General features: G+C 40.4%; 1 protein-coding gene across 1 annotated transcript; it reads left to right on the top strand.

Moving 5' to 3' along the window:
• The first annotated feature begins 1,278 nt into the window (after window positions 1–1,278).
• On the top strand, window positions 1,279–24,378 carry fads6 (fatty acid desaturase 6). The gene is made up of 6 exons (XM_062970595.1): window positions 1,279–2,179; window positions 12,410–12,576; window positions 15,167–15,347; window positions 15,727–15,914; window positions 16,935–17,114; window positions 20,959–24,378. Exons 1-6 carry the CDS (start codon window positions 1,732–1,734, stop codon window positions 21,106–21,108), a joined length of 1,314 nt encoding a protein of 437 aa, XP_062826665.1. The 5' UTR covers window positions 1,279–1,731; the 3' UTR covers window positions 21,109–24,378.
• Window positions 24,379–24,863: the final 485 nt, after the last annotated feature.

The following is a 24,863-nucleotide window of genomic DNA, read 5'->3' as shown; positions in this document are numbered from 1 at the left end:
AAGAACTTTTGTCTGTTGGAGGCCAGTGTGAATGTTGTAATTAATCACCTTGATTAGCATTAAAGGCCTTGCCAGCTTCATGTCCTGGCTTCTTCCTGCCTAGGGGAATCCGTTGTTCAGAAGTGTTAGCTGCCCTTGCTTGATTCCTCTGTTTTCAGAGTGTTGTTCCTTATTTACCGTTCTGATTTTAGAGGTTTTTTTTAAATACTGGTAGCCAGATTTTGTTCATTTTCATGGTTTCCTCCTTTCTGCTGAAATTGTCCACCTGCTTATGGATTTCAGTGGCTTCTCTGTGTAGACTGACATGGTAGTTGTGAGAGTGGTCAAGCATTTCTGCATTCTCAAATAATGTGCTGTGTCCAGGTTGGTTCCTCAAGTGCTCTGCTATGGCTGACTTATCTGGTTGAGCTAGTCTGCCGTGCCTTTCATGTTCCCTGATTCATTAGAATAGTGTTTCTCAAACTGGGGTCCCCAGATGCTTTTGGTCTACAACTCCCAGAAATCCCAGCCAGTTTACCAGCTGAAGGCCAAAAACATCAGGGGACCCCAGGTTGAGAACCACTGCAAATTTCCAGATGGTAAGAACTGTGGGGCAGGGGAATGTGCTGCTGCCTGGGAGCCCGGTGGGGTCTCCTTCTCTGGAGGTTTTTAAGCTGAGACTAGAGGGCTCCCAGCTCTTGCCAACCTAGCAGTTCAAAATCATGCAAATATGAGTACAGCGGTACCCTAATGGGTACCGTTCCGACGGGAAGGTAACGGCGCTCCATGCAGTCACGCCGGCCACATGACCTGGAGATGTCTATGGACAACACCGGCTCTTCGGCTTTCTCACCCCGAGTTTTAACTTAATGTTCATGTGGTCTGCCCTTGTTTTTATTGTCTCCTTGTTTTATTTTGTAATGGATATTATTTACTGTATTGCTTATTGTATTGTGTTGTGCTGTTCTTTTATATGCTGTTTACATTGTATTGCTTTGGGTATGGCCCCATGTAAGCCGCCCCGAGTCCCCGTTGGGGAGATGGTGGCGGGGTATAAATAAAGTATTATTATTATTATTATTATTATTATTATTATTATTATTATTATTATTATTATTATTAGAAGTGGAGATGAGCACCAACCCCCAGAATCAGTGACGACTGGACTTAACGTCAGGGGAAACCTTTACCTTGTTTAGAGGGCTCCCTGTGCTTTGATTGTGCATCACAGAATGGGCCGGGGCTGAATGGCCCTTGGGTCTCTTCCAGTTCCATAGAGTGTCATGACTTTTGCCCAAGCTGGCTTTCCAGGGAGGCGATTCGGAGGCCTGCTCTCCCTGCGTCCCAACCCAAGACTGGGGCCATTGCGCCCGGGGGCTCTGCTTCCCTCCTCGCTGCTGCCCTCGCTGACCTTCGGCTCCTGCCCCGACGAGCCCTCCTTCCTTCGCGTCGGAAAGAGCCGAAGGCAAAGAGGCAGCGCTGGGAGGGAGCAGGGCCCCGCGGGAAGGAAGGGCACGGAGCAAGCCCGCCGAGCCTGCTCCTCCGCCACCTCCGCCGCTGAAAGAGGCCGTCCCTTTTGGCAGCGGGCCCAGGGCCAGCTTCTCGGGGCGAGGGCGAAGCACCCTGAGCGCAGCAGTCCGGGCCAAGGAGGCGGACGCCGCTCTCCCTTCCCGGGACTGGAGTGGGGAGCTGAGCCTGCAGAAGCCCGGGCACCTTGGCGAGCGCTCCGCAGTGTCCTCTGCCCGGCCGGGAATGGAGCCCTGGCAGCAGAAGCAGGAGGAGAAAGAGATGCTGCCGAAGAGCGGGCAGGAGTGGTACCCAGAGGGGAGCCCAGAGCCCACGGCGGAAAGAGAGAGCCAGCTCGGAGCAGGGCGCGCCTCCAACCCAGAGGTGCCAAAAGGGAGCCGAAGAAGGCGGCAAAGGCCCTCTGAGGAGAAAGAAGAGGGCGAAGGGCTCTCCCGAGCGTCCACCCAAGGTCCCGCTTCGCCAGGAGAGATGGCCCTGTCCAAAAGGAGGGCGGAGGAGGCGGCGGCCGAGGCCGAGGCTGAGCGGAGCCCCCCGGAGAGGCGGAGGGAGGCGGGGTCCCTGATGGGGGAGCTCTCCCAGGCGGTGCAGGAAGTGGTCAGGAGCAGCAGCTGGTGGGAGAGGCATGGCCTGGATGGCACCCTGCTGGCCCTGAACTTTCTCAGCTTGCCCATAGGTAAGGAAGGGGCTCCTGACTTGCTCGGGAAACTTTTACCATGGGAAGGGAAGGCCTGCTTCTCCTCACCTGCACAACTGCACTCCCTCCCTCCACACTGAAACTTTAATCCTTTATCCAACTTGAGAAGTATCGCAGCATGGTTTGGGAAAGTAAGTGCTTAGTAGCCATCCCTTGGCGACTGACTGGTCAGTGTCCGTCAGCTACAATGTGACCTATAATGACACCCCCTTGAAGTGGCTGCTTTCTGAGTTGACATTTATAATATGTGTTGTCGAAGGCTTTCATGGCCGGAATCACTAGGTTGGTGTGAGTTTTCCTGGCTGTATGGCCATGTTCGAGAAGCATTCTCTCCTGACGTTTCACCCACATCTATGGCAGGCATCCTCAGAGGTTGTGAGGTTTGTTGGAAACTAAACAAGTGAGGTTTATATACCTTTCGAAGGTCCAGGGTGGGAGAAAGAACTCTTGTCAGCTGGAGGCAAGTGTGAATTGAAAAGCATTGCAGTTTCAAAGCCTGGCTGATTCCTGCCTGGGGAAATCCTCTGAAAACACTCTGAAAACAGGGGAATTCCAGACATGAAACAATCAGGGCCAGCTAACACCTCCCAACAAAGGATTCCCTCAGGCCAGAATCGGCCAGGCTTTGAAGCTGCAAGGCTTTTCAATGCTAATCAAGGTGATTAATTGCAACATTTACACTTGCCTCCAACAGACAAGAGCTCTTTCTCCCACCCTGGACCTTCCACTGATATTTAAACCCCCAATTGTCTAGTTTTCAACAAACCTCACAACCTCTGAGGGTGCCTGCCATAGATGTGGGTGAAACATCAGAAGAGAATGCTTCTCGAACATGGCCATACAGCCCAGAAAACTCACAGCAACCCATTTATAATATGAATCCAGCAGGGAATTCTGAACTTTGTTATCTTGTTAAACTGTGTTGCAAAGCCATTTCTTTTGGAATATGATCAGATATTCCCTAAACATTGTGTAGTGGTTAAGAGTGGTCTGGGATTTGTAGGATCCAAGTCCAAGCCCCTACTCACCCATGTAACTGGGTCAATCATATACACATTCTGTTTGACATGCTTCACAAAGTTCGTATGAGGATGAAGTTTTGGGAAGGGGTCCCTGGAGAGCTGGCCATCTCATTGGAGGAAAGATGAAGTGTAAATGCAAGTACAGAATGAGTCTCTTATTCAGAATTCCAAAATCCCTTTTTTCCCCAAATGGGTGACTGAGACAGAGGTACCTGTGCTATCTGGTGTGTCAATGTACATAATCTTTGTTTCATATACAAAATTATTGAAAAGATTAATTATAAAATTATCTTCAGACTATATGCATAAGATATATATGAAGCATAAAGGAAGTTTGTGTTTAGACTTGGGACCTATCTCCAAGATATTTCGTCATGTATATATATGAAATATAGGCACAGTGTTCCCTTGCTACTCCACGGTTCGCTTTTTGCTCCCTCACGGTTTCGCGGTTTTCAAATAAACACTAAAATAATATTATAAATAGTAAAAACTAATTATTTACAGCGGCCTTGGTCTCAGTTGGGTGAGGGCGGCAGGGTGAAGAAGAAGCCCAAATTGCAGCGGGAGGAGAAGGAGGCGGTGCCATGTTCCCCTGCCTCTTTCTTCCCTTCCTTCCTTCCTCCTTCCCTCCCTCTTTCTGCTTCCTTCCTAAGGAGAAGTCTAGTGACCCTACTTCATGGAGTTTCACGTATAGTGGGTGGTCCTGGAACAGAACCCCCTTGATAAGTGAGGGAACACTGTATAGCCAAATCTCCCCCAAAATTGCTGAAATCCAAAACACTTCTGGTTCTAAGCATTTCAGATAAGGGATACCCAATCTGTACTGAAATACTGAACTGATGTTTTCCCAGTTCAAACAAATGGGCCAATTATGCAGCACCAGATCAATGGTGTCATAGCTTGTATGGAAGCATTCAGCAGAGCTATAAATGTTAAAGTGGTCTGCAAGGGCAATTGAGTACAACTCTACAGTAATGGGCATTGATTGCCAATGAGAATAGTCAGGGCAGACAAACTTTATGGCAGTGTTGCTCAAATTCTACACTGCCTTTGTAGGATCTTTGTAGGTCCTTTTATTATCTTTTTTCTGATAAGTCAGGCTGGCCAAGTCCCATCTTCTTCAGAGCAACTATTTAACTTCACAACTGGAACCTTGAAGATCAGGCATGGACAAACTTGGGCCCTCCCTTCAGATGTTTTGAACTTCAACTCCCACAATTCCTGACAGCCCCAGGCCCCTTCCTTTCCCCCCTCAGCCGCTTAAGAGTCTCCCACACCTCCTCCTCGCTTAAGCAGCTGGGGGGGAAAAGGAAAGGGCCTGGGGCTGTCAGGAATGGTGGGAGTTGAAGTCCAAAACACCTGGAGGGCCAAAGTTTGCCCATGCCTGTTGTAGATTGTGTGCCTAAGAGCAAATTAAAATTTTGTGAGTCACTCCGAGAGTCTTTGTGGCTGAAGTAGAATATAAATACTTTTTTAAAAAACCCAAATGAACCCTTAAGGAATTTTGTAATAAAGTCAGTGCTCTTCAGTGGCAAGTTCAGAAACAGGATTCCATGTGCCTGGGCAGTGTGAGGTTGTTCACAAGGGAAAGAGAAGGGCATTAAAGCAGAAAGTGCTTCCTAAAAGAGCCCTTCCATAGTCAGAGTCAACTGCACTTTTCACTTCTGGAATTCTCATGAGATAGTAATGCAGCTGAACATATACAAAAAGCACATCCAAAGGTGCATCAACACCAGACCCGCACAATGTACAGCCTGCAGGGCATTTCCAGCCTGCCAAAGAAATAGAGGCAGCCCGAAGAAATTGTCACTAGTTCCCCTGCCACAACTGCCCTTTCTTGACCCAGGAGGTGTCTGTGCAAAGGCCAGAGCGCCCTTCAGGGAACAGGAGTCACTAGACAGGATGGCAGCCATGGCTACAGGGAGGATTGCCAGTGCACAAAACTGCCAAAGTAGAGGGGGCTAAATAAAATAAAAATCTGCTGCTCAAGAGGTTGCATTGCCACAAATCTTGTGACACCTGGAAGGCTGAGCTTTTTAGTACAGTTCAAAGGAATAGGGTACAGGTGTTTAGGCCTACAACTCCCAGATATCCCAGCCAGTTTACCAGCTGTTAGAATTTCTGAGAGTTGAAGGCCAAAACATCTGAGGACCCACAGGTTGAGAAATATTGATCTACACTGTAGAATCAGCAGTTTGGCATCACTTTAACTGCTATGGTTCAATGCTATGGAATCTTGGGAAGTGTGGTTTGGTGAGGCACTAAAAACCTACTTGCAGGCCAAAGACATTTGCCCTGTTTTAATTTTGGCCCCTACTCCTGCTGAATTGTACAGGTCTGATCTACACCGTAGGATTAAAGCAGTTTGACAGCACTTCAATTGCCACGCCACAATGCTATAGGATCCTAGAACTTGCAGTTTGGTGAGACACCAGCACTCTTTGCTAGAGAAGGCTGAAGACCTTGTAAAACTACACCTCCCAGATTTCATAGCACTATGCCATGGCAGTTAAAGTGTGTCAAACTGAAATAATTCTTATGTGTATGCACACCCATCTTGCTACATTATCAAGAAGCTATTATTTTAAACATAACCTATGGCAACCTTCTCTGCAAACTCCACTCCGCAACCAGCTGCCAACACAACACAATAGGCCCAACACAACACAATAGGTCAGGGAAGGCTTGCTTGTTAAAGATGACATATAAGGTATTTTTTGGGGGGGGGGGGCACAAGAACTAGTAATATACAATAGAAGGGGTTAGGAGAAGAGACAAAGCCTCAAGGTGTTGATTTTTTAAAAAATGTATTAGTTTAATGTGTTTTGGGATTCTAAAAATAATGTTTTGCAAGCAAAAGTCTGGAAAACACTCTTTTGAGAATCCCTGCAGGTGAATTTAAAGTTATATTCCTTTTTTTTTTTTTGCTTTTCTCTTTTCTGTCACCACCTACTATCCTTTTTTTCCATACCTATATTCCCCCACACCTCTAATTCACTATCCCTGTATCAAGGTTTTCCTCACTTTAATTGTACAGATCACTCATAACACAATATTTATTTTTTTTAAAAAAAGTTATATTCCACTGGAGAAGGTCATTAAATATTTCCGAAGTGCATTTGCTGGCTGAAGTACATTTGCTGGTAGAAAAATAAGATAGTCTTTTTCAATATCCTGAGACCTTGTCTATTCTCTATATCAAGGGCGGCCAAACCCCTTCTTCATGAAAGAGCTACATGTGATAAACATCCAATGTTTGAGCACCACAAGGCATGAAGAAATATCACACATGTTGTTATTGTTACAATGATATTTTTACAAAAAAGTAAGAATATTAAGAAATACATGTATGCATAAATAATATTTATGCATATATGTAGTTTTTAAAACTGGTAATTCGTATCAGTTTTAATAATCACAAAAGTACACACATGTATACCAAATGTTTTCAAAATCTTGATGATTAATGCTTTAACCACATTTAAAACAATAATAAAGTATGGAAGCATCTAAAAAGAATTTAGATTTGCATTTCATTAACAATAAATGAGATTTTAAGAATAAAAATAAAAGGGATAAAAAAGATATTTTAAATGATTATGTGTCTTAGTATGTATTTATTTTGATCCCCATTTCAAATTTAGCATTAAAATTAGATTATACATTCTTAAATAAATAAATAAATAAATAATAATAGCTAAACACATACAATTATCTAAAAACATTCTACAAATTACACATATTAAAACGTATTTCTGAAAAATACGCATTAAAATCCACAGAACAGAGGTTAAACATAAGACACAAGTTTAAAATCTGTGATTAAAACTGACTCACTCACTATGAATATTGAACTTAAATTTTAATTAATTTGACTCTTCATTTACAACCAAGGTAAAAGGTAAAGGTTTCCCCTGACGTTAAGTCCAGTCATGTCTAACTCTGGGGGTTGGTGCTCATCTCCATTTCTAAGCCAAAGAGCCAGCGTTGTCCGTAGACACCTCCAAGGTCATGTTGCCAGCATGACTGCAGGGGATTTGAACCTGGGACCTTTCAGTCTGCAAGTTCAGCAGCTCAGTGCTTTAACACACTTCGCCACCGGGGCTCCTTTTATAACCAAAGCTTGACAATATTTCATTCATCTTTCATGTTGTTGTTTATTCGTCCAGTCACTTCCGACTCTTTGTGACCTCCTGGATCAGCCCACGCCAGAGCTCCCTGTTGGCCGTGCCACCCCCAGCTCTTTAAATGTCAAGCCAGTTCCTTCAAGGATACCATCTTGCTCTTGGTTGGCCCCTCTTCCATTTTCCTTCAATTTTCCCCAGCATCATTGTCTTCTCCAAGCTTTCCTGTCTTCTCATGATGTAGCCAAAGTATTTCATCTTTGCCTCTAATATCCTTCCCTCCAGTGAGCAGTCGGGCTTTATTTCCTGGAGAATGGACTGGTTGGATCTTCTTGCGGTCCAAGGCACTCTCAGGATTTTTCTCCAACACCAAAGTTCAAAAGCATCTATCTTCCTTCGCTCAGCCTTCCTTATGGTCCAGCTCTCACATCCATAGGTTACTACAGAAAATACCATTGCTTTCACTATGCGGACCTTCATTGCCAGTGTGATGTCTCTACTCTTCATTATTTTACCGAGGTTGGTCATTGCTCTCCTCCCAAAAAGTAAATGTCTTCTGATTTCCTGGCTGCAGTTGACGTCTAGAAATATAAAGTCTGTCACTGCCTCCACGTTTTCTCCCTCTATTTGCCAGTTATCTTGGTTTTCTTTATGTTTAACTGCAACCCAGGTTTTGCACTTTCTTCTTTCACCTTGGTGATAAGGCTCCTCAGCTCCTTCTCGCTTTCAGCCATCAGAGTGGTATCATCTGCATATCTAAGGTTGTTAATGTCTCTTCCAGCAATTTTAACTCAAGCCTTGGCTTCATCAAGCCCTGTATGTAGCATGATGTGTTCTGCATACAAGTTGAATAAGTAAGGAGAGAGTATACAGCCCTACCATATTCCTTTCCCAATCTTGAACCAGTCTGTTGTTCTGTGGTCTGTTCTTACTGTTGCTACTTTCATATTGGTATGCAAAAAGGAATTCAGCAAGACATATTTAAGTGATATTATGATAGGTACATAGGGAAGTTGGATATCATGTTGACATGTGCAATCTTTTTTTCCTCACACACACCTTTTGAAAGCCATATCTAATTCTTTAGGCATGAAACAGGTGTGTACACATGAGTTGGCATGTCCTGCTGTGGATTTTAGCTTTGAATATATTTTAATGGATTTTAACTGTGAATTTTTTTAATACTGTTATGTTTAATTCTATTATAATGTTTGCATATTTGTATATTTTAAATTGTGTGGTTGTACTTTTAATGTAAGCCGCTTTGAGTTTCCTTTGGGAGAAATAAAGTAGGTTATAAATAGGCATAATAATAATAATAATAATAATAATAATAATAATAATAACTGACAAGATACGAGGATTGAAAGATCAAACTGCAAAGACTCTGGCACAAGCTAGTAAAGGTAGTACCAGTGGTGTTCGGCACACTGGGTGCAGTGCCTAAAGACCTTGGCACTTAAACACAATCGGCACTGACAAAATTACTATCTATCAGCGGCAAAAGGCCACCCTACTTGGATCTGCACACATTATTCACGGATACATCACACAATCCTAGACACTTAGGAAGTGTCCAAACGTGATCCAATACAACAGCCAACACAGTGATCTTGTTTGCTGTGTACTAATCTTGCTGTGTATCAAATAATAATAATAATAATAATAATAATAATAATAATAATAATAATAATAATACAGTAGAGTCTCACTAATCCAAGCCTTGCTTATCCAAGCCTCTGGTGGATAATCCAAGCCATTTTTGTAGTCGATGTTTTCAATATATCATGATATTTTGGTGCTAAATTCGTAAATACAGTAATTACATCATAACATTACTGCATATTGAACTACCCTTTCTGTCCAGTTTATTGTATAGCAGGATGTTTTGGTGCTTAATTTGTAAAATCATAACCTAATTTGATGTTTAATAGGCTTTTCCTTAATCCCTCCCTATTATCCAAGTTATTCGCTTATCTAAGCTTCTGCTGGCCCGTTTAGCTTGGATAAGTGAGACTCTACTGTAATAATAATAATAAAGTGTAGTAATAGGCTTCAAACTAAAACCCTGATTCCAACATTTTCTTGCTGTGCAACATATTATGTGACTATGTATCAGTCACTATATATCAGCCTCAACTACATCACAAGGTTATTACAAAGATAATGTGGGACACTGTGCTGAACTTGAGGGAGAACAAGGGACAAATGTGATAAATGAAAGAAAAATAATAATTAGGTCAAATCTCTTGTCCCTGAGAAACAGCGGAGCATCAAGCAATGTCTCCATAACCCCGGTATCTTCATTTTTTGAAGATACAGGGTTTCTCTTCACGTTTTGATACTCAGTACTTTGTTGATCCACAGTATCATTATGCCACGTCATGGATCTCTGTCCTTTCAGTTATTCCCAGATGGCATAAGAGTTGCCCACTGGGTATTTATTTGGTTGCAAACGTTGCCCTATAGACAGCTGCTCATGGATTATCCCAGTTACACTGGGCTGATCCTGTTCCACGTAAGCATGCTGGCATGCATACAAACATTTTTAAAGAGGGGGTTGTTGGGATAGTGCCTTGTAACATTGCATCAGAACAAGATGCAGTGGCAAATTAGTAGGAGGAGCTGCCACTGGTAATGCAAATTTGTTGCTTTTAGGTCACATCCCACTTATCTGTGACCTAAGTGATGGCTATACTTGTTTGCCTCAAAGCATGTGAATGTAAAACATATCCTTGATCTAAAATCTTATATGTGTAGGCAACCATTGTATTGTATTCCTTAAGTCTTTTACTTATTGGAGAAAAAAAGACTGCTAAGACAGGGACACTAAGTATTGTGTTTATATCCTTAGCTATAAATATCTGTTGGGGAATTTCAATTTTATTGACAATATTACTTAACAAAGAGATCTCTATATCTATCTGAATCTAGGGCAGGTTCACTTTCATATTTGTCTGTGGTTGCATGGAATACCTGGGACTACACTTGTTAGGTGTTTTGGGGCAAGGTGGTGCAACCTATGTCAAAATAGCTTCCCTTAATCTAGCTGTGCTCAAAAAGTATAAACTGGTGTCAAATTTGCCATTTATTAGCAAAATTCTGTAATGAGTGGTAGACAGACAACTTCAGAGGTTCTTGGATGAAGCTGATTTTCTTGACCCATTTCCATCTGGCTTCAGGCTGAACCATGGAACAGAAATGACTTTGGTCACCTTGGTGGATGATCTGTGTAGAGAACTAAATAAGAGGATTGTGACCTATTTGGTTCTCCTGGACCTCTCAGCGGCTTTTGACACCATCAACCATGGTATCCTTCTGGAGTGTCTAATGGATATGGGGCTGAGAGGCATTGTTTTGCAGTAGTTCCAGTCCTTTCTCTTGGATCGCAGCCAGAAGGTGGTGTTGGGGGAGTCCTGCTTGACCCCATGGCAATTAGACTGTGGGGTCCCGCAGGGCTCATCACTTACCCCACTGTTATTTAACATCAGCATGAAACCACTATGAGAGATCATTCAGGGTTTAGGAGTTCAGTATTATCTGTATGCAGATGATGCCCAACTCTACTGCTCCTTTGCATCAGAAATCACAAGGAAAGTCATGCTGTGCCTGAACCGGTGCCTGGAGGCAGTAATGGACTGGATGAGGGTGGACAAATTGAAACTGAATCCAGATAAGATGGAAGTAGTACTGGTCTCGTGCAAGGCAGATCCAGGAATAGGATTACAACAGGAACTACATAGGGTCACACTCCCCCTTAAAGCTCAGATTCTGGATTCTTCTTTAAACCTGGAAGCACATGTGTGAGAGGTCACCAGGGTTGCTTTTGTACAACTTAAATGGGTGCCCCAACTGTGACTGTTCCTGGAAAAATCTGACCTGGCCACAGTGGTACATGCCATGGTTACATCCCACCTGGACTCCTTTAACACGCTCTATGTGGGGCTGACTTTGAAAATGGTTCAGAAACTCCAATTTGTTCAAAGATCGGCAGCAAGGCTGTTGTTGGGAGCGAACATAAGAGAACACACCACTCCACTTTTTAAACATCTGCACTGGCTCCTTTTAATACCATGAACCAACAAACTTTTGTGAGTGAGTTTGTAAATGGTGTTGATTTTTAAAGCCCTACACGGCATTGGTCCAGATTGCTTGAGAGACAGGTTTCCTCAGTATACCCTGGGGAGATCTTTTAGGTCCAGTGGGAAATTGTTAGTATCCTCTAACATCCAAGACACTCTACATCTGAAGAGTGCTAGAGAGAGAGGTCCTTTTCAGGAGTGGCTCCTCCCTCTGGAATGCCCTAGCAAAAGATATTAGATCTGCATCCTCTCTACTAACATTTAGAAAGTGCCTTAAAACCTTCCTGTTCAAGGAAGCCTTTGGGGGAATCATAACTCAAGGATACTAAATTGCTAGGAAGATCTATGGGTTTGTTTTATACGACTGGGTTAGTATAATTTATTTTATTGAATTTTATTTGAGTTTACAGCATGTCTAATATTTATGGTTTTAACTTGGTTTTAACTTGTATATTGTATGTTTCATTGGCTGGAAGCTACTTTGGGCCCTTGAGTGGGAAAAGGCAGGATATAGATTTCTTAAATAAATAAATAAATAAATAAATAAATAAATAAATAAATAAGGTTAAATTGATATTAGCTTCCTTCAGTTAGTTTGGACTTTTGTTCCCCAGAATTCCTGGCAGCATGGCTGGTGACAAGGGACTGTGGGAAGTTGGTCCAAATGTTCTGGAAGGGCAAAGGAATCCCAGCTCTTTTTTTTTTTTTTTTTTTTTTTGAGGCATCAGGTAGATATTGTGAGAGACAAGGTACTGTTGCTGTGGCTTTATGTCTTTTCAGTCTTTACTGAAAATATTTATTTGAACAAAACATTTGAGATGATTGCAGATGGGTGTTGTGTCTTAATTCTTTCCATTTGACCTTTGTATGCTCAAGTCCTGAGCCAAAATGATTCAAAGGTCATCACCGAGATACTGTCATGCATTCTTCCATTGCATCTAGACAACAAGGGTCTAAACTGGTCTTTTTTGTTCCTAGGGTTCCTGCTGCTGCGTTCTGATAATCCTTTTGCTTTCCTGTGTGGTGTTGTCATCCTTGGTGTGGTGCATCATGCCATCGCTGTGAAGGGAAGCCACTTGGCCACTCACAATGCCTTGGTGGAGTCCAAATCATGGGGGAAACTATGGGCTGTATTCTTCATTGAGGTGCGCTTTTCAGCTTGTTCTGATTTTATAAAAGAAAGGAAATAAGACTAAAAAAGACATTCTGCCAGATTTGATTAGATTTCACACAGTTTACAAATTGTACCCCAGGATTTGAGAAAACATTTAACTCTTCATTTTAAAATTCCGTATCCTTTAATCCCAAATGTTAATACCAAGCACCAACAAACTTTTGTATGTGAGTTTGTAAATGATGTAGCATAAAATGGTGATGCAGACATATTTATGTTTTAACCCAAAGATGAACCCTTGACCTGTAGATCACAGAAACTGTAAACAGATAGAACAATACTTCTTAATGTTCCTGATGTGTTATGAAAAATCAGAGAACATCCATCATCTCTGTTATTTATACAGAAGAACTGCCAAGTATGATTTAGAAATAGTTCAGTGATATGGTTGTCTACCAGATTATAGTTTGACCCCCTTATTCACAGACAGGATATTCACAGTTTCACTTATCTATGCTCCAAAAATATCTCCCTTACCAGAAGTGCTTGTAATTCTCTCAAGGACTTTTTGGTATGCTCTGGTTCAAGTATAGTCAAAATCTAGTATTTACTACCATCCATGGTTTCAGGTATCCATAGAGGTAAAGAAAGTGTTGGAATGTGTCCCTTGCAGACACAGGGATTCTACTGTATTGGAATTGGTTTGAATTAGTGTTTCAGAAAGCTGTAATACCTCCCAGTCCAGAGGATGGAGGCCTTGCTCCCAATCACAATCTTCATGCTAAAAACTGGATCTTTTCTTTCTCTGTCCACATTCAAATTATCTAATGAAGGTTGGGGACATGGCCTTACAACATCTTGATACCAGTTAAATTGCCATAGCTTTGTCCTGTAGAGCTGTGGGATTTCTTGTTTGGTTAATTGCTAGAGCTCGTTGGCATAGAATTCCAAATGCCTCAACAGACTACAAATACCAAGATTCCATAGGATAAAGGCATTGCATTTAAAGTGATATCAAAGTGTTGTAATCATGTAGTGAATGACAACTTAAATTAACATATACAGGAGTTGGCTATTCAGGTAAACCTTTGCATGTTTTATGAGCTATGACTGAGCTACAACTTTCATGGTGTTAGGGGTAAAAGTAGGGAGAGAAATGACATTCATCTTCCACAACCTCATATGCTGGCCCTATACTTTCAAACTTCACTGTGTTGAACAGGGAGATCTGTATAATTATTGTTTTCAAGTAAATCCAAGTAAAATAGACCAAGAAACAAAGAAACATAACCTTGCATGCACAGGAACATTTGGATTGGGAATATTGTGGAAGGTACTAGCTCTGTTCCCAGTTTTAACCTTTACATGTTCTTCAGAAGGTTTGGTCCTGTGCATTTATAAAATTATTAAACAAACCCTCTTGGCAAATCCTTTGCCAATTGTTCTTGTTGCATCAGAGTAGTTATTAAAGAGGGTGTGATTGCTAGCAATATAATTGCTAGCGTGTTTACACAGCTCAGTAGCTGTGTTGGTATTCACAGATAAAGTCTTAGGACCATAGAAACACAGAGTTGGAAGAGACTACAAGGGCCATCTGATTCAACCCCCTGCCATGGAGGAACACCCAATTAAAGCACTGCACCCCCAACAGTGACAGACTGGGTCTAAAGATACTGGATGCCAGAAGACAAGGGAAGGCACCCACCACTAAAAGGTCATTCACATTTTTATTGTCGAATGTTTCAGAGGGGGTGGGCACTTGCCACTGGGCAGGCTGACACTCTGGCCACTCCGCCACTGATTCCCAACAGATGGCCATCCTTAAAAAGTGCCAGAAAAGACAACCCCAGCACACTCCCAGGCAGACTATTCCACTGCTGAACAGATCTTATTGTCAGGAAGTTCTTCCTAATGTTTAGTTGGAAGGTTATTTTAAATTCTGATTCTGTCCTCTGGGATACTGGCTATACCTCCCAATTTGGGTTTCAGCTGCAAATTTGATAAACATGCCCTCTATTCCATTCAGCTGCATTCCAAGTCCCTGATAAAAATGTTGCAGGACAGGAAGATGTTTTGGATCAAAACTATTACAATCTTGAGTTTTTCAATATTTATTTATGTTCCATTTCCAAACCTGTCAAATTATATGTAATGGGCCACATAGGCTTGATCTGGACTAAGCAGAATACATTTTTGTAACCTACACAGTTTTAAGTGCATATCGTACAAATACACATAAAAATCTTAGTACGTATATAGAGCAAGGAAATGACAGGCAGTGAAAGAGTCAAACATCATTTCATGTTTGCCATTCCTGGTTGCTACTTCTGCCTTTCTAAGGCAACTTTTCTCAACATAGGATTTGCGCATAATGGATGGTACCAGTGGATAAAATTGTTCCACTTGTATCTTTTGAATCTCTTTAGGTGTATCCTGTGAAACTACTCATCTCAATAGCATCCTATTGATATCTAAAAGACTCTACTGGATTTAGCAGCAGTTTTGACATACTACCTCTTCATAGATTTCACTCTTGAGTGAAGTACATTGAACTCTGGATGCATACTGTTCTGTTGTAGCAAATGCAACATCTCTTTAATCACCATATCTTTACATCCCAGGTTTGTTCCTCCTTCACAGCAGAACAGGCGACCTACAACCACGTGAAACTCCACCATGCTTACACAAATATCATTGGTCTTGGGGACTCCAGTACATGGAAGCTTCCTTTCCTGAACCGCTATGTTTACATGTTCATTGCACCTCTTGCTGTACCTATAATCACCCCTTTTGTGGCAATTGGTAGGTTGCTGTCCTGTGAATCCTACTGCTAATTTCAGTGACACTTATCTTGGGCAATTTTAAGACATTAAATACTTTAAGGATGGTATTACAGTGTTTGTAATTCAGTGTTTGTAATTGCTGATTTGACTGTTTCATGATGGATTCTAGGATTGTTTTTAGACTAGGAGTTTTTAAAGAGTAATATATTTTATCTTTATATCATTTTAATTGGTATTTATTTGTTCATCGCTTGAGGAGTCCTTGTGGGCTCATGGTGATATAGAAATAGCTTTTAAAAAACAATATCCCATATGGACATTCTATTACTTAGGCTATGATATAACAGCTAGGAGTCAGGATTGAGAACTGTTGCATTCATTGATTATTGTTTCCATAGGCATGCTGAAAGAAGTTGAATGGAAAACAGCCACCCGGACTCTCTGTTGTATATTAGTTGGCCTGTATTCCCATTACTGGCTGCTGATTAATATCTCAGGGTTCCAGTCCGTGTGGTCCGCTTTCAGCTGTATGTTGGTCACACGATCTCTCCTTGTCCATCCTTACATCCATGTTAATATCTTCCAGGTAAGAATTACCAACTCTAGATGAATCTTTTGAACAAGGGTGTAGACAGTAAAGCACTTCAATTTGCAATCCAAAACTTTAGCAGGAATTACAAGAAGATCAAACCATACTCCAGGAAATAATGCCCGACTGCTCACTAGAGGGAAGGATATCAGAGGCAAAGCTGAAGTACTTTGGCCACAAAATGAGAAGACAGGGAAGCTTGGGGAAGATGATGATGCCGGGGAAAACGGAAGGAAAATGGAAGAGGAACCGACCAAGGGCAAGGTGGATGGATGGTATCTTTGAAGGGACTGACTCAACCTTGAAGGAGCTGGGGGTGGTGTTGGCCAACAGGGAGCTCTGGCGTAAGCTGGTCCATGAGGTCACAAAGAGTCAGAAGCGACTGAACAAATAAACAACAAAACACTTTAAAAATGTACCTGTTCCAACTTACATACAAATTCACCTTAAGAACAACCCTACAGAACTTATCTTGTTCATCACCCAGGAACTGCCTGTAATGTATGGCCATGTTTTTGTTCTTGTGTGCTTTCAACTTGTTTTTTACTTATGTTGACCCTATGTGGACTCTACCATAATGGTTTCTTGATAATATTTGTTCAGAGGGAGTTTACATTCCTTTAAAGCTGGTTCCATGAAATCACAATGTCCAGAAGCTTTCTTGAATTCCATTAATGTAGGTCTTCAAGTACATTACAAAATCACAACATATGCTTATCTAGAGTTTGTATATTACATGTATAAGAAATACGTGGTTATTGAGCTATGTTTTCTTTCTGGTACATATCTTTTCTGTTGAATAGCTTTTTTCTCATATTTCTTCCAGGAATTTTCTTAGATATTTAATAAATATGATCTGTGTATCTCTTTCAAAATGTCTCTCCAGGAGAACAAGCGTGATTCTGGGGGAGACCCAACAGCTTCATTTTTCACTAATGAAATGACTAAATTTGAACCATATTTCCCCCGAGATACCCTTGTTTCACCTGTGGACTGTTCTATGGGTTTGTCTTGCAGCATATTGGCCTCCCAATGTTTTCTACTGATAAGAAGCCAAAAAGGATTCATATGATGACCCTGGGAGTTCTGAACCTGCCTCGAAATCCCCTGCTGGATTGGTCCTTTGGGCACTCAATCATCAGCTGTCATATAGAGCACCATCTCTTCCCAACATTGTCAGATAATATGTGCCTGAAGGTATGATATGAGTAGAAAGATGGTATGGGTTGTGAAAAGGGGTGTAGTGGGAGAAATCATTGTCAGCTAAAAGTGTACAAGGATGAGAAGGGCTAATGTTTGATTAATAAGCAAGTCTAAAGTCATTAATGCCACCTTTCTTGAGAATCTATTGCCCTGATCATCAACTGTTTATTTATTGAAGTGTGTCTTGCAAAAATATTCACCCCTTCATTTTGACTTTTCCATGTTTTGTTGTATTGCAAATTAGAATCAAAAAGTATTTAATTAGTCTTTAATTGCCATAGGATATTCAAGTCTAGGAGCCCTAGGTGGCACAGCGGGTTAAACCACTGAACTGCTGAACTTGCTGACTGAAAGGTCGGCAGTTCAAATCCAGAGAGAGGGGTGAGCTCCCACTGTTAGCTCCAGCTTCTGCCAACCTAGCAGTTCGAAAACATGCAAATGTGAGTAGATCAATAGATACCGCTCTGGCAGAAAGGTAACGGAGCTCTATTTAGTCATGCTAGCCACATGACCTTGGAGACATCTACAGACAATGCTGGCTCTTTGGCTTAGAAATGGAGATGAGCACCAACCCCCAGAGTCAGATGTGACTAGACTTAATGTCAGGGGAAAACCTTTACCTTTACTTATTCAACTCTAAAAATTCAAAATATTTTTACTATGACACAATTATATCATTCTCATAATCGGTGCCTCACCATTTACCCTAAATTATGACTTTTCCTCCAAATTTCTGAAATGTCAGTAAATAAAAACAAACTGGCACATGCTAAGTCCATAAGTATTGTTATATTTGATAGATTTGTGTTTTACAGTAATTACAGCAGTAATGACATCTTCTAAGATAAGTGCTTGCCATCTTTCTGCATGTTCGCCTGTAATGTTTGTTCATCTTATTGGCTGATTTGCTCCAGCTGTCAGGTTGGATAGGGACTGCTGGTGAAGAGGAACTTTCAAGTCTTGCCACAGGTTTTCTTCTGTTCTCTTCTGCTGTCTTCTGATTTATTTATTATTCTGCCTTTCTCTTGGGATAGGACCTGAAATGGCTCACATCAAGTTAAGAACAAAGTAAACAAGAGACCTATTTGTTACCAAAGTTTATAAAACATACTCAGTTGGATTGGATCTTAGGCTTTGACTGACAGGCCCTATATCCCAGGATATGATCCCAGGTTTTCTGCTTTAAACTGGATTATGATGTTCGATGTTTTTATATATTTCATGTTTTGATTTTGGAATGTAATTTTATGCTATGGATCATTGTTGTTTTTAGGCTTGGCCCCCATGTAAGCTGACCCAAGTCCCAGGAGATGGGGCGGGATATGAGAATAAAGTTGTTGTTGTTGTTGTTGTTGTTGTTGTTGTGTTGTTGTTGTTGTTGTTGTTGTTGTTATTATTATTATTATAATATCAGTCCACATTACCAGATAATCTGAGATAAACTGGGATCAGATCCTGGGATATAAGGCCTGTCTGGAAGGGCCTTGAGCTATTTGAAATTATTTAGGTCCTTGTTTTTGAACTACTCCAGTGCTACTTTGCCTGTGAGTTTATAGCTATTGTACTCCTGTAAGGTGAATATTGATCTAGTCCCAGATCCCTTGTGGATTGAAACAGGTTTGCCTCTGGAATTGCCCTGCATTTGCTCCATTCATCTTCACTTCCATTGTGAACAGTTTCCCAGCTCCTACTGAGGAAAAGCATCCCCACAAGATAATGTTGCCAGCATTGCTCACTGCAGGCATGGTGTTGTTAGGGCAATGATTACTTTTTTTTTTTTTTTGCTATATATAGTTTTGTGGGAAGTTTTAAAAGTACAGCTAGCTTTCACAGACCAGAGACTACTTCTTCATGTATTTACTCTTTCTTCCACATTCCCCTTTACAAACTCTGAAGAAGTCTTGATCTGGGTTTGTTTCACCAATGGCTTTCTTCTCATCATTTTCCCACAATGCTCAGTGTTGTGTTGTGTTGTGTTGTAAAATGTCTTGGTGATTTGATTGTTTGAATACCTCAGAGGTCTTCATTAAACTCCTAATTTAGATAAGCTCTTCAACACGTTGCGGGACTTCCCAGAAACAGATGTATTTAAACTGAATACTTAGTTCCAAGAAATTGTACCAGTGTTTAATTTTAGGGGTGTCACAAGAAAGTGTGCATGTGAATATTTATGCAACCCATAAGTGCCAGTTTGTTTTGGTTTACTTAATTTTACTTTCAGAATACAACTATCCTCCACTTTTACAGTGTTCAGTATCAAGTGTTAACATAAAAAATGTAAAAAGAAAAGTAGAAAAAAGTCAAAATGGGACAACAAGTTGAATATAGTCAGCCTGCCACAGATTCAATATTCCTCAGTCAAATTTTCAAAAACAAGACCTTGATTTTGCCATTTTACATGAGGGACACCATTTTACTACACCATTGTACATAATGGGATTTGAACATCTACAGATTTTGGTGTCCATGTGGACCCCTGAGACCAATCAAGGGCCCACTGTACAACGGTATTTATATCCCACTTTTTCTGCAGTGAGACCAAGGGCCTTTCTACACTGCCATATGTTCCAGACCAGGGGTCTCCAAACTAAGGCCCGGGGGCCGGATGCGGCCCTCGGAGGTCATTTACCTGGCCCCCGCCCTCAGTTTTATAATATAATATATTGTATATACATATAATATTGATAATAATATTATAATGTAATACAATATAACACTAATAATAATACCATATAATAATATTAATTATATGTTCTATATTACATATAATATTACTAATAATATTACAGTATAGTGGCATAGTTCAATATAGTAATATATAATGCTAATATTGTGCTATGCTAATAATATAATATATTGTATGTACATATAATTTGTAAGCCACTCTGAGTCCCCTTTGGGGTCAGAAGGGTGTGATACAAGTGTAGTAAATAAATGCAGTAAATAAATAATAAATAAATAAATAAATTTTAGACTTAGGCTCGCCCAAAGTCTGAAATGACTTGAAGGCACACAACAACAACAACAACAACAATCCTAATTAACTTGACTATCTCATTGGCCAGAAGCAGGAGCACACTTCCCATTGAAATCCTGATCAATGTATGTTGGTTAAAATTGTTTTTATTTTTAAATATTGTATTGTTCTTTCATTTTTCTTGTTGTTGTTGTTGTTGTTGTTGTTGTTTTTGCACTACAAATAAGACATGTGCAGTGTGCATCGGAATTTGTTTGTTTGTTTTTTTCAAATGATAATCTGGCCCCTCAACAGTCTGAAGGATTGTGGACTGGCCCTCGGCTTAAAAAGTTTGGGGACCCCTGTTCCAGACTATCAAGGCAGATAATCCACAGTATGTGCTTTGAATTGGATTGTCTGAGTCCACACTGCCAGATGATCCAGTTCAAAGCAGATAATCTGGATTTTATACAGCTGTGTAGAAGGGGCCCAAGACGGCATGGCTTTCTTCATTCTTACTTTATCCTACAAGGTATGTTAACCTGAGAGGGAGTGCAATTAGCTCACATTCCTCCTGTCAGTGTCATGAGTCAGTGGATCTGACAATTCCCAGATCTCTCAGAAATCCAAAAACTTCATCACATCAGTACTTTGGTTGTAATGTAGGATTTTTAATAGAGATGGAGCTACATGAGAATGCAAATGAGGAACTATAGGAAACCTCAGTCATCTCCACCAAAGCTCCATCTCTAAACAACTGCCGTAAAGAGTACTTGCCCACGTCTCTTTTTCAATTGGCACGTGGGAATTAAATCTAGATTTGTTTATTTTCCTAACTACAATAGATGTGAGCAGTAATACTGTGCTGCATTTTCACTTTAGATCAAGCCAGTTGTTTCTCAGTATTTGAAAGAGAAGAAATTGCCATATAATGAAGATTCGTATTGGTCTCGTTTGAAGTTGTTCCTGGGCAAATATGAAGAACTGATGGTCCATGCACCACCCATTACTGAACTTGTTGGAATACAGTGATCAGCCAAAATGGATTTTTCCCCAGGATTAAGACATTTAGAACCAACATTAGGTTCTGATCCAGCCATTAAGGAGGAAACCAACATGTTTTTTAATGTCTTCCATATGGACTAGTAGAAATGACCTTTGGATAAAAAAATGGCAACTCTCCAACAATGTTTTCAAAGGGGAAACCAATAACTCTTCCAATGCAATAGGATCAAAATGGAGAGAGAAATGTTGAGATCTCATTTTTTTCTCCCTGTGTTTCATTTAAACTTGAATATTTATACCAGCTTTTATGCATCCTTTCCATACTGCTTCTTTACTGGTCCAGGGAGAAAATTGTAAGGGCTCTTTCCTATGCTATTCTTCTCTTCCTTACGCAAAATAATTTCCATGTTGGAACATATTTGCATTCTATATAGGTATTTCCCAGTAATACTAACCAAAATGAATGGTGCAACTAGCTGTCATCTCTTTCTGTCCTTAATGGACTTTACATGATAAGAAAAAAATATTAAAGTGATAAGAAAAGATAGGAAAGTTACCAATGAAAAGAAAAGGCATTTGGATCAAGCTGTAGAGTGCTGTGAGGGTGATTGCATGCTAAAAGCCTTGTCTGGAAGCACTCTAAAATATTTGAGGAGCTGAGTGCAGGACTTTTCCCTATATCTTGGTTGTGTGGCTCAGAGAGCCGGCAGCAGATCAGATGGATTTCTGCATCTGCATTATGTTGCCTAACCCTGTTAGGCAGGGTTAGGTTAGGCAACATAAAGCCCTGCAGATACTGCTGCACTGCCGTTACCATCATCCATCACCATTGGCTATGTTGGCTAGGACTGATGGGATATGGAGTCCTGCAATGTCTGGGGGACTACATTTTGCCTGCCTCTATTATACTGGATAAAAAGCACACAATGTTTCATTGATTACATCTGCTTTTGCCATGCAAGCTATCACTGTGAGGGGAAAGAAAGATATGAACAGGCCAAACTGCTATGCAAAATTTTCTGGGATAATAACTCAGGGATTCTATGTTAAATTATGCTGTATCATTGAGGAAAGCCAAGTCTGCAGACTTGGACCCTGAAAACTGAGCATTTCCCTACAGGATACTCGATGAGTCTGAAACTTTTCCTGTTTCTTTCTGTAAAAAGGAAAATGTTATTTAAGCAAACTGTGACATCACAAAGAACAGGAAAATGGAACAACCATCCATGGTGGGGATTACAATGCAGAAAGAGTCTGTATGAATTTGGGATATCGTATTATGACAGAGGAACAGTAGCAAGGGAAGATGAAAGTAGCAGGGAGAGAGGTTCCTCAGAAGTTTAAAAAAACAGCCGCGAATGAGAATACCGAAGTCTCACTCTGTGACCGTTACTACCGTCCACAGTCCATTTCTACTGTCTCTGAATTCTAATTGAAATTGTATGACAGGATGACCCTCTCCCTACATGTGATAGTTCCAAGATGTGATGGATCCAACATGTACACTATGTATGTGCATATATGTGTGTATGTATTTGGATCTATCATATTTTGTTATTAAATGGACTGTCCCATCCTTAAATGTGTGTATATGTGATTTATATGTTGGATCTATCATATTTTGCTATTTCTTGCCTGTCTTGTTGCTTTTTATATATTCTTCCAGGCGAGACTGAAGCACTTTGCTACCAATGTGCCATTCTGAACCACTGGCTATTTGTGGAGCAAGGTATCCATGAAAAGGATGGAAAGTGTAGCAATACAGGAGATGGGAAATTGAGTTGCAAAGCAGTATATGCATGTGCAGGAACAACATTTGCTGTGCTCCGCACAATCCTATATCAGCTCAATTAAACTGTAGAAAAAGATGCCACAGAACGGACAAACCGATTTTGCTGCTAGAATTCTCCATGCTATTGAACACATCTGCTGGACAGATCTTCCATGCCACAGTTGATTGAATAAAATAAATGAAAACAACACCATGTTCAAACAGTAGCATTCAGTCAATGATTTAATCCATGTTCAAGGGTCCCTGTTTAAAATCAGTACAAACCCCAGGAAAGTGATGTTTATTTTGAGACTCAATGCCATCAATTGGGTGCTAACTAGACTCCAGAATCCAATAATTGACAATTGGGGTAACATAATATAAGAAATAGGTGGACTAGTGGTCTGCCTAACAACTAGATTGTTTACATATTGACTGGTAGTGGCTCTTTTGGGTTTATAGAACTATAATTCCACTTTGTGCAGTGTATATAGAATCAGTCCCCGGCATGAAACAAGAAAATGATAACAGAAATCATAAATATGATGTTATCTTCTTAAAAATTATAATTCCATATAATATGTTTAATAGACTGGCCTATTGTAAGCTTAACATTGATTTCCTAACCACAGCCATGAGAGATAGTGTTGGATCATTCATTATCCAGCTCTTCTGCTCTTCAATTTCTGCTTGCTTAACTGTGGTTTCATATTACACAAATAATAATGCAAATCAGGCTCCACTAAACTGCTTTTAATATGGGAAGAATCTTTTGTGTCAACCATGGTTTGCATCAGTTAACATCTGGTGGAACGGCTACTATTAGGAAATGGAAAAGGAAAAAAGGGAAATGATTTTGAAGAAAGAATATGAAACTGCATTGGAACTACATTATATGGTCAGTGTACTCTATAATTCAGTTTGACTGTATTGAACTACATTATATGGATCTACACTGACCACATAATGCAGATTCAAAATGAATTATATAACAGTGTAAATGAGGTCTTCGAGATGAGTGGAATATTTGAAATCTCAGTTTTCCTGTATACGTACTGGCTCCAATCAATTCCAATAGAGTAATGCAGAGATTGAGGGCAGGAAAAGAGATTGTTTTTTTGCTCCCTTGGCCAAAGAAGGATGTCAGGGGAAGAATCCCTAAATCCAACATAACCCACAGTTCCAGACATAGACATTTTATAGACATTTGAGAGACTAGGCATTTGCTGTGGTTGGTACAAATTACAATTTGCAATCTCATTAGTTCAAAAGTGCATTGTTGTAAGGTTTACAGTTTGCAATTCTTGTACAGTATGGTTGGAAGCTGACTCTGATGTTTCAGACAACGTATTTGTAACATATATATCATTTGGACAAATTGGGCAAATAAGTTGAATCTGAAGCTCTTTCTGCATTATGAAATGTCTTATAAAGTACATGTTGGCATTTATAAACAAGACAGGGACTGTAGAAAAGATCAGAATACCTTATATGGTAAATTGTATAATACAAATCCTCAATCACCAGTGTGCCTATATGTGTATATGTGTGCTGAAGTCACATGTTGACTTGTGGTGGCCCCATGAATCTCATAGAGTTTTTTCAAACAAGGCGTACTTAACTGTCTCAAATTAGACTCCATACAAATCATGTGATTACCTTTAGGGTGATATGAAATCCAATTAAAGCCTCCATTTGGCTATAAGATACTTCTTTCCTGTGAAGATCAGAGTTAATTTGTAAAACTGAGTGATGAGATGTGAAACAAGACAACCAATTCCAAATGAAACTATATTTTATTTATGTTTAAAAACACAAACCAACTAAGCCAAGTTTGGCATGTGATCTCACTTGAACCCATGGGCTCTTCTAGATTGGTTAAAGGAGTTTGAGTCCTTGTGATATCCCTCCTTAGAGTTTGTTTGTTGTCACCTGTACCGTTTGCTTGTTCTATTGTAGGCTATTTGCGGATGTTCTTCAAAAGATTTTTTAAACTAGGATGTAGTTTGTT

This window comes from Anolis carolinensis, chromosome 2, assembly GCF_035594765.1.
Source record: "Anolis carolinensis isolate JA03-04 chromosome 2, rAnoCar3.1.pri, whole genome shotgun sequence".
Lineage (NCBI taxonomy): Eukaryota > Metazoa > Chordata > Lepidosauria > Squamata > Dactyloidae > Anolis > Anolis carolinensis.
Note: the sequence above shows the minus strand (reverse complement) of the source record. Positions and strands in the feature narration are given on the sequence as shown.

Bases quoted from the DNA above. Each gene is read 5' to 3' on its own strand.
- fads6 (XM_062970595.1), top strand. From the start codon at position 1,732: ATGGAGCCCTGGCAGCAGAAGCAGGAGGAGAAAGAGATGCTGCCGAAG. The intron at 12,577-15,166 runs GTGCGCTTTTCA...TTTACATCCCAG, and splicing joins GGGCTGTATTCTTCATTGAG to GTTTGTTCCTCCTTCACAGC. The intron at 17,115-20,958 runs GTATGATATGAG...TTTTCACTTTAG, and splicing joins CAGATAATATGTGCCTGAAG to ATCAAGCCAGTTGTTTCTCA.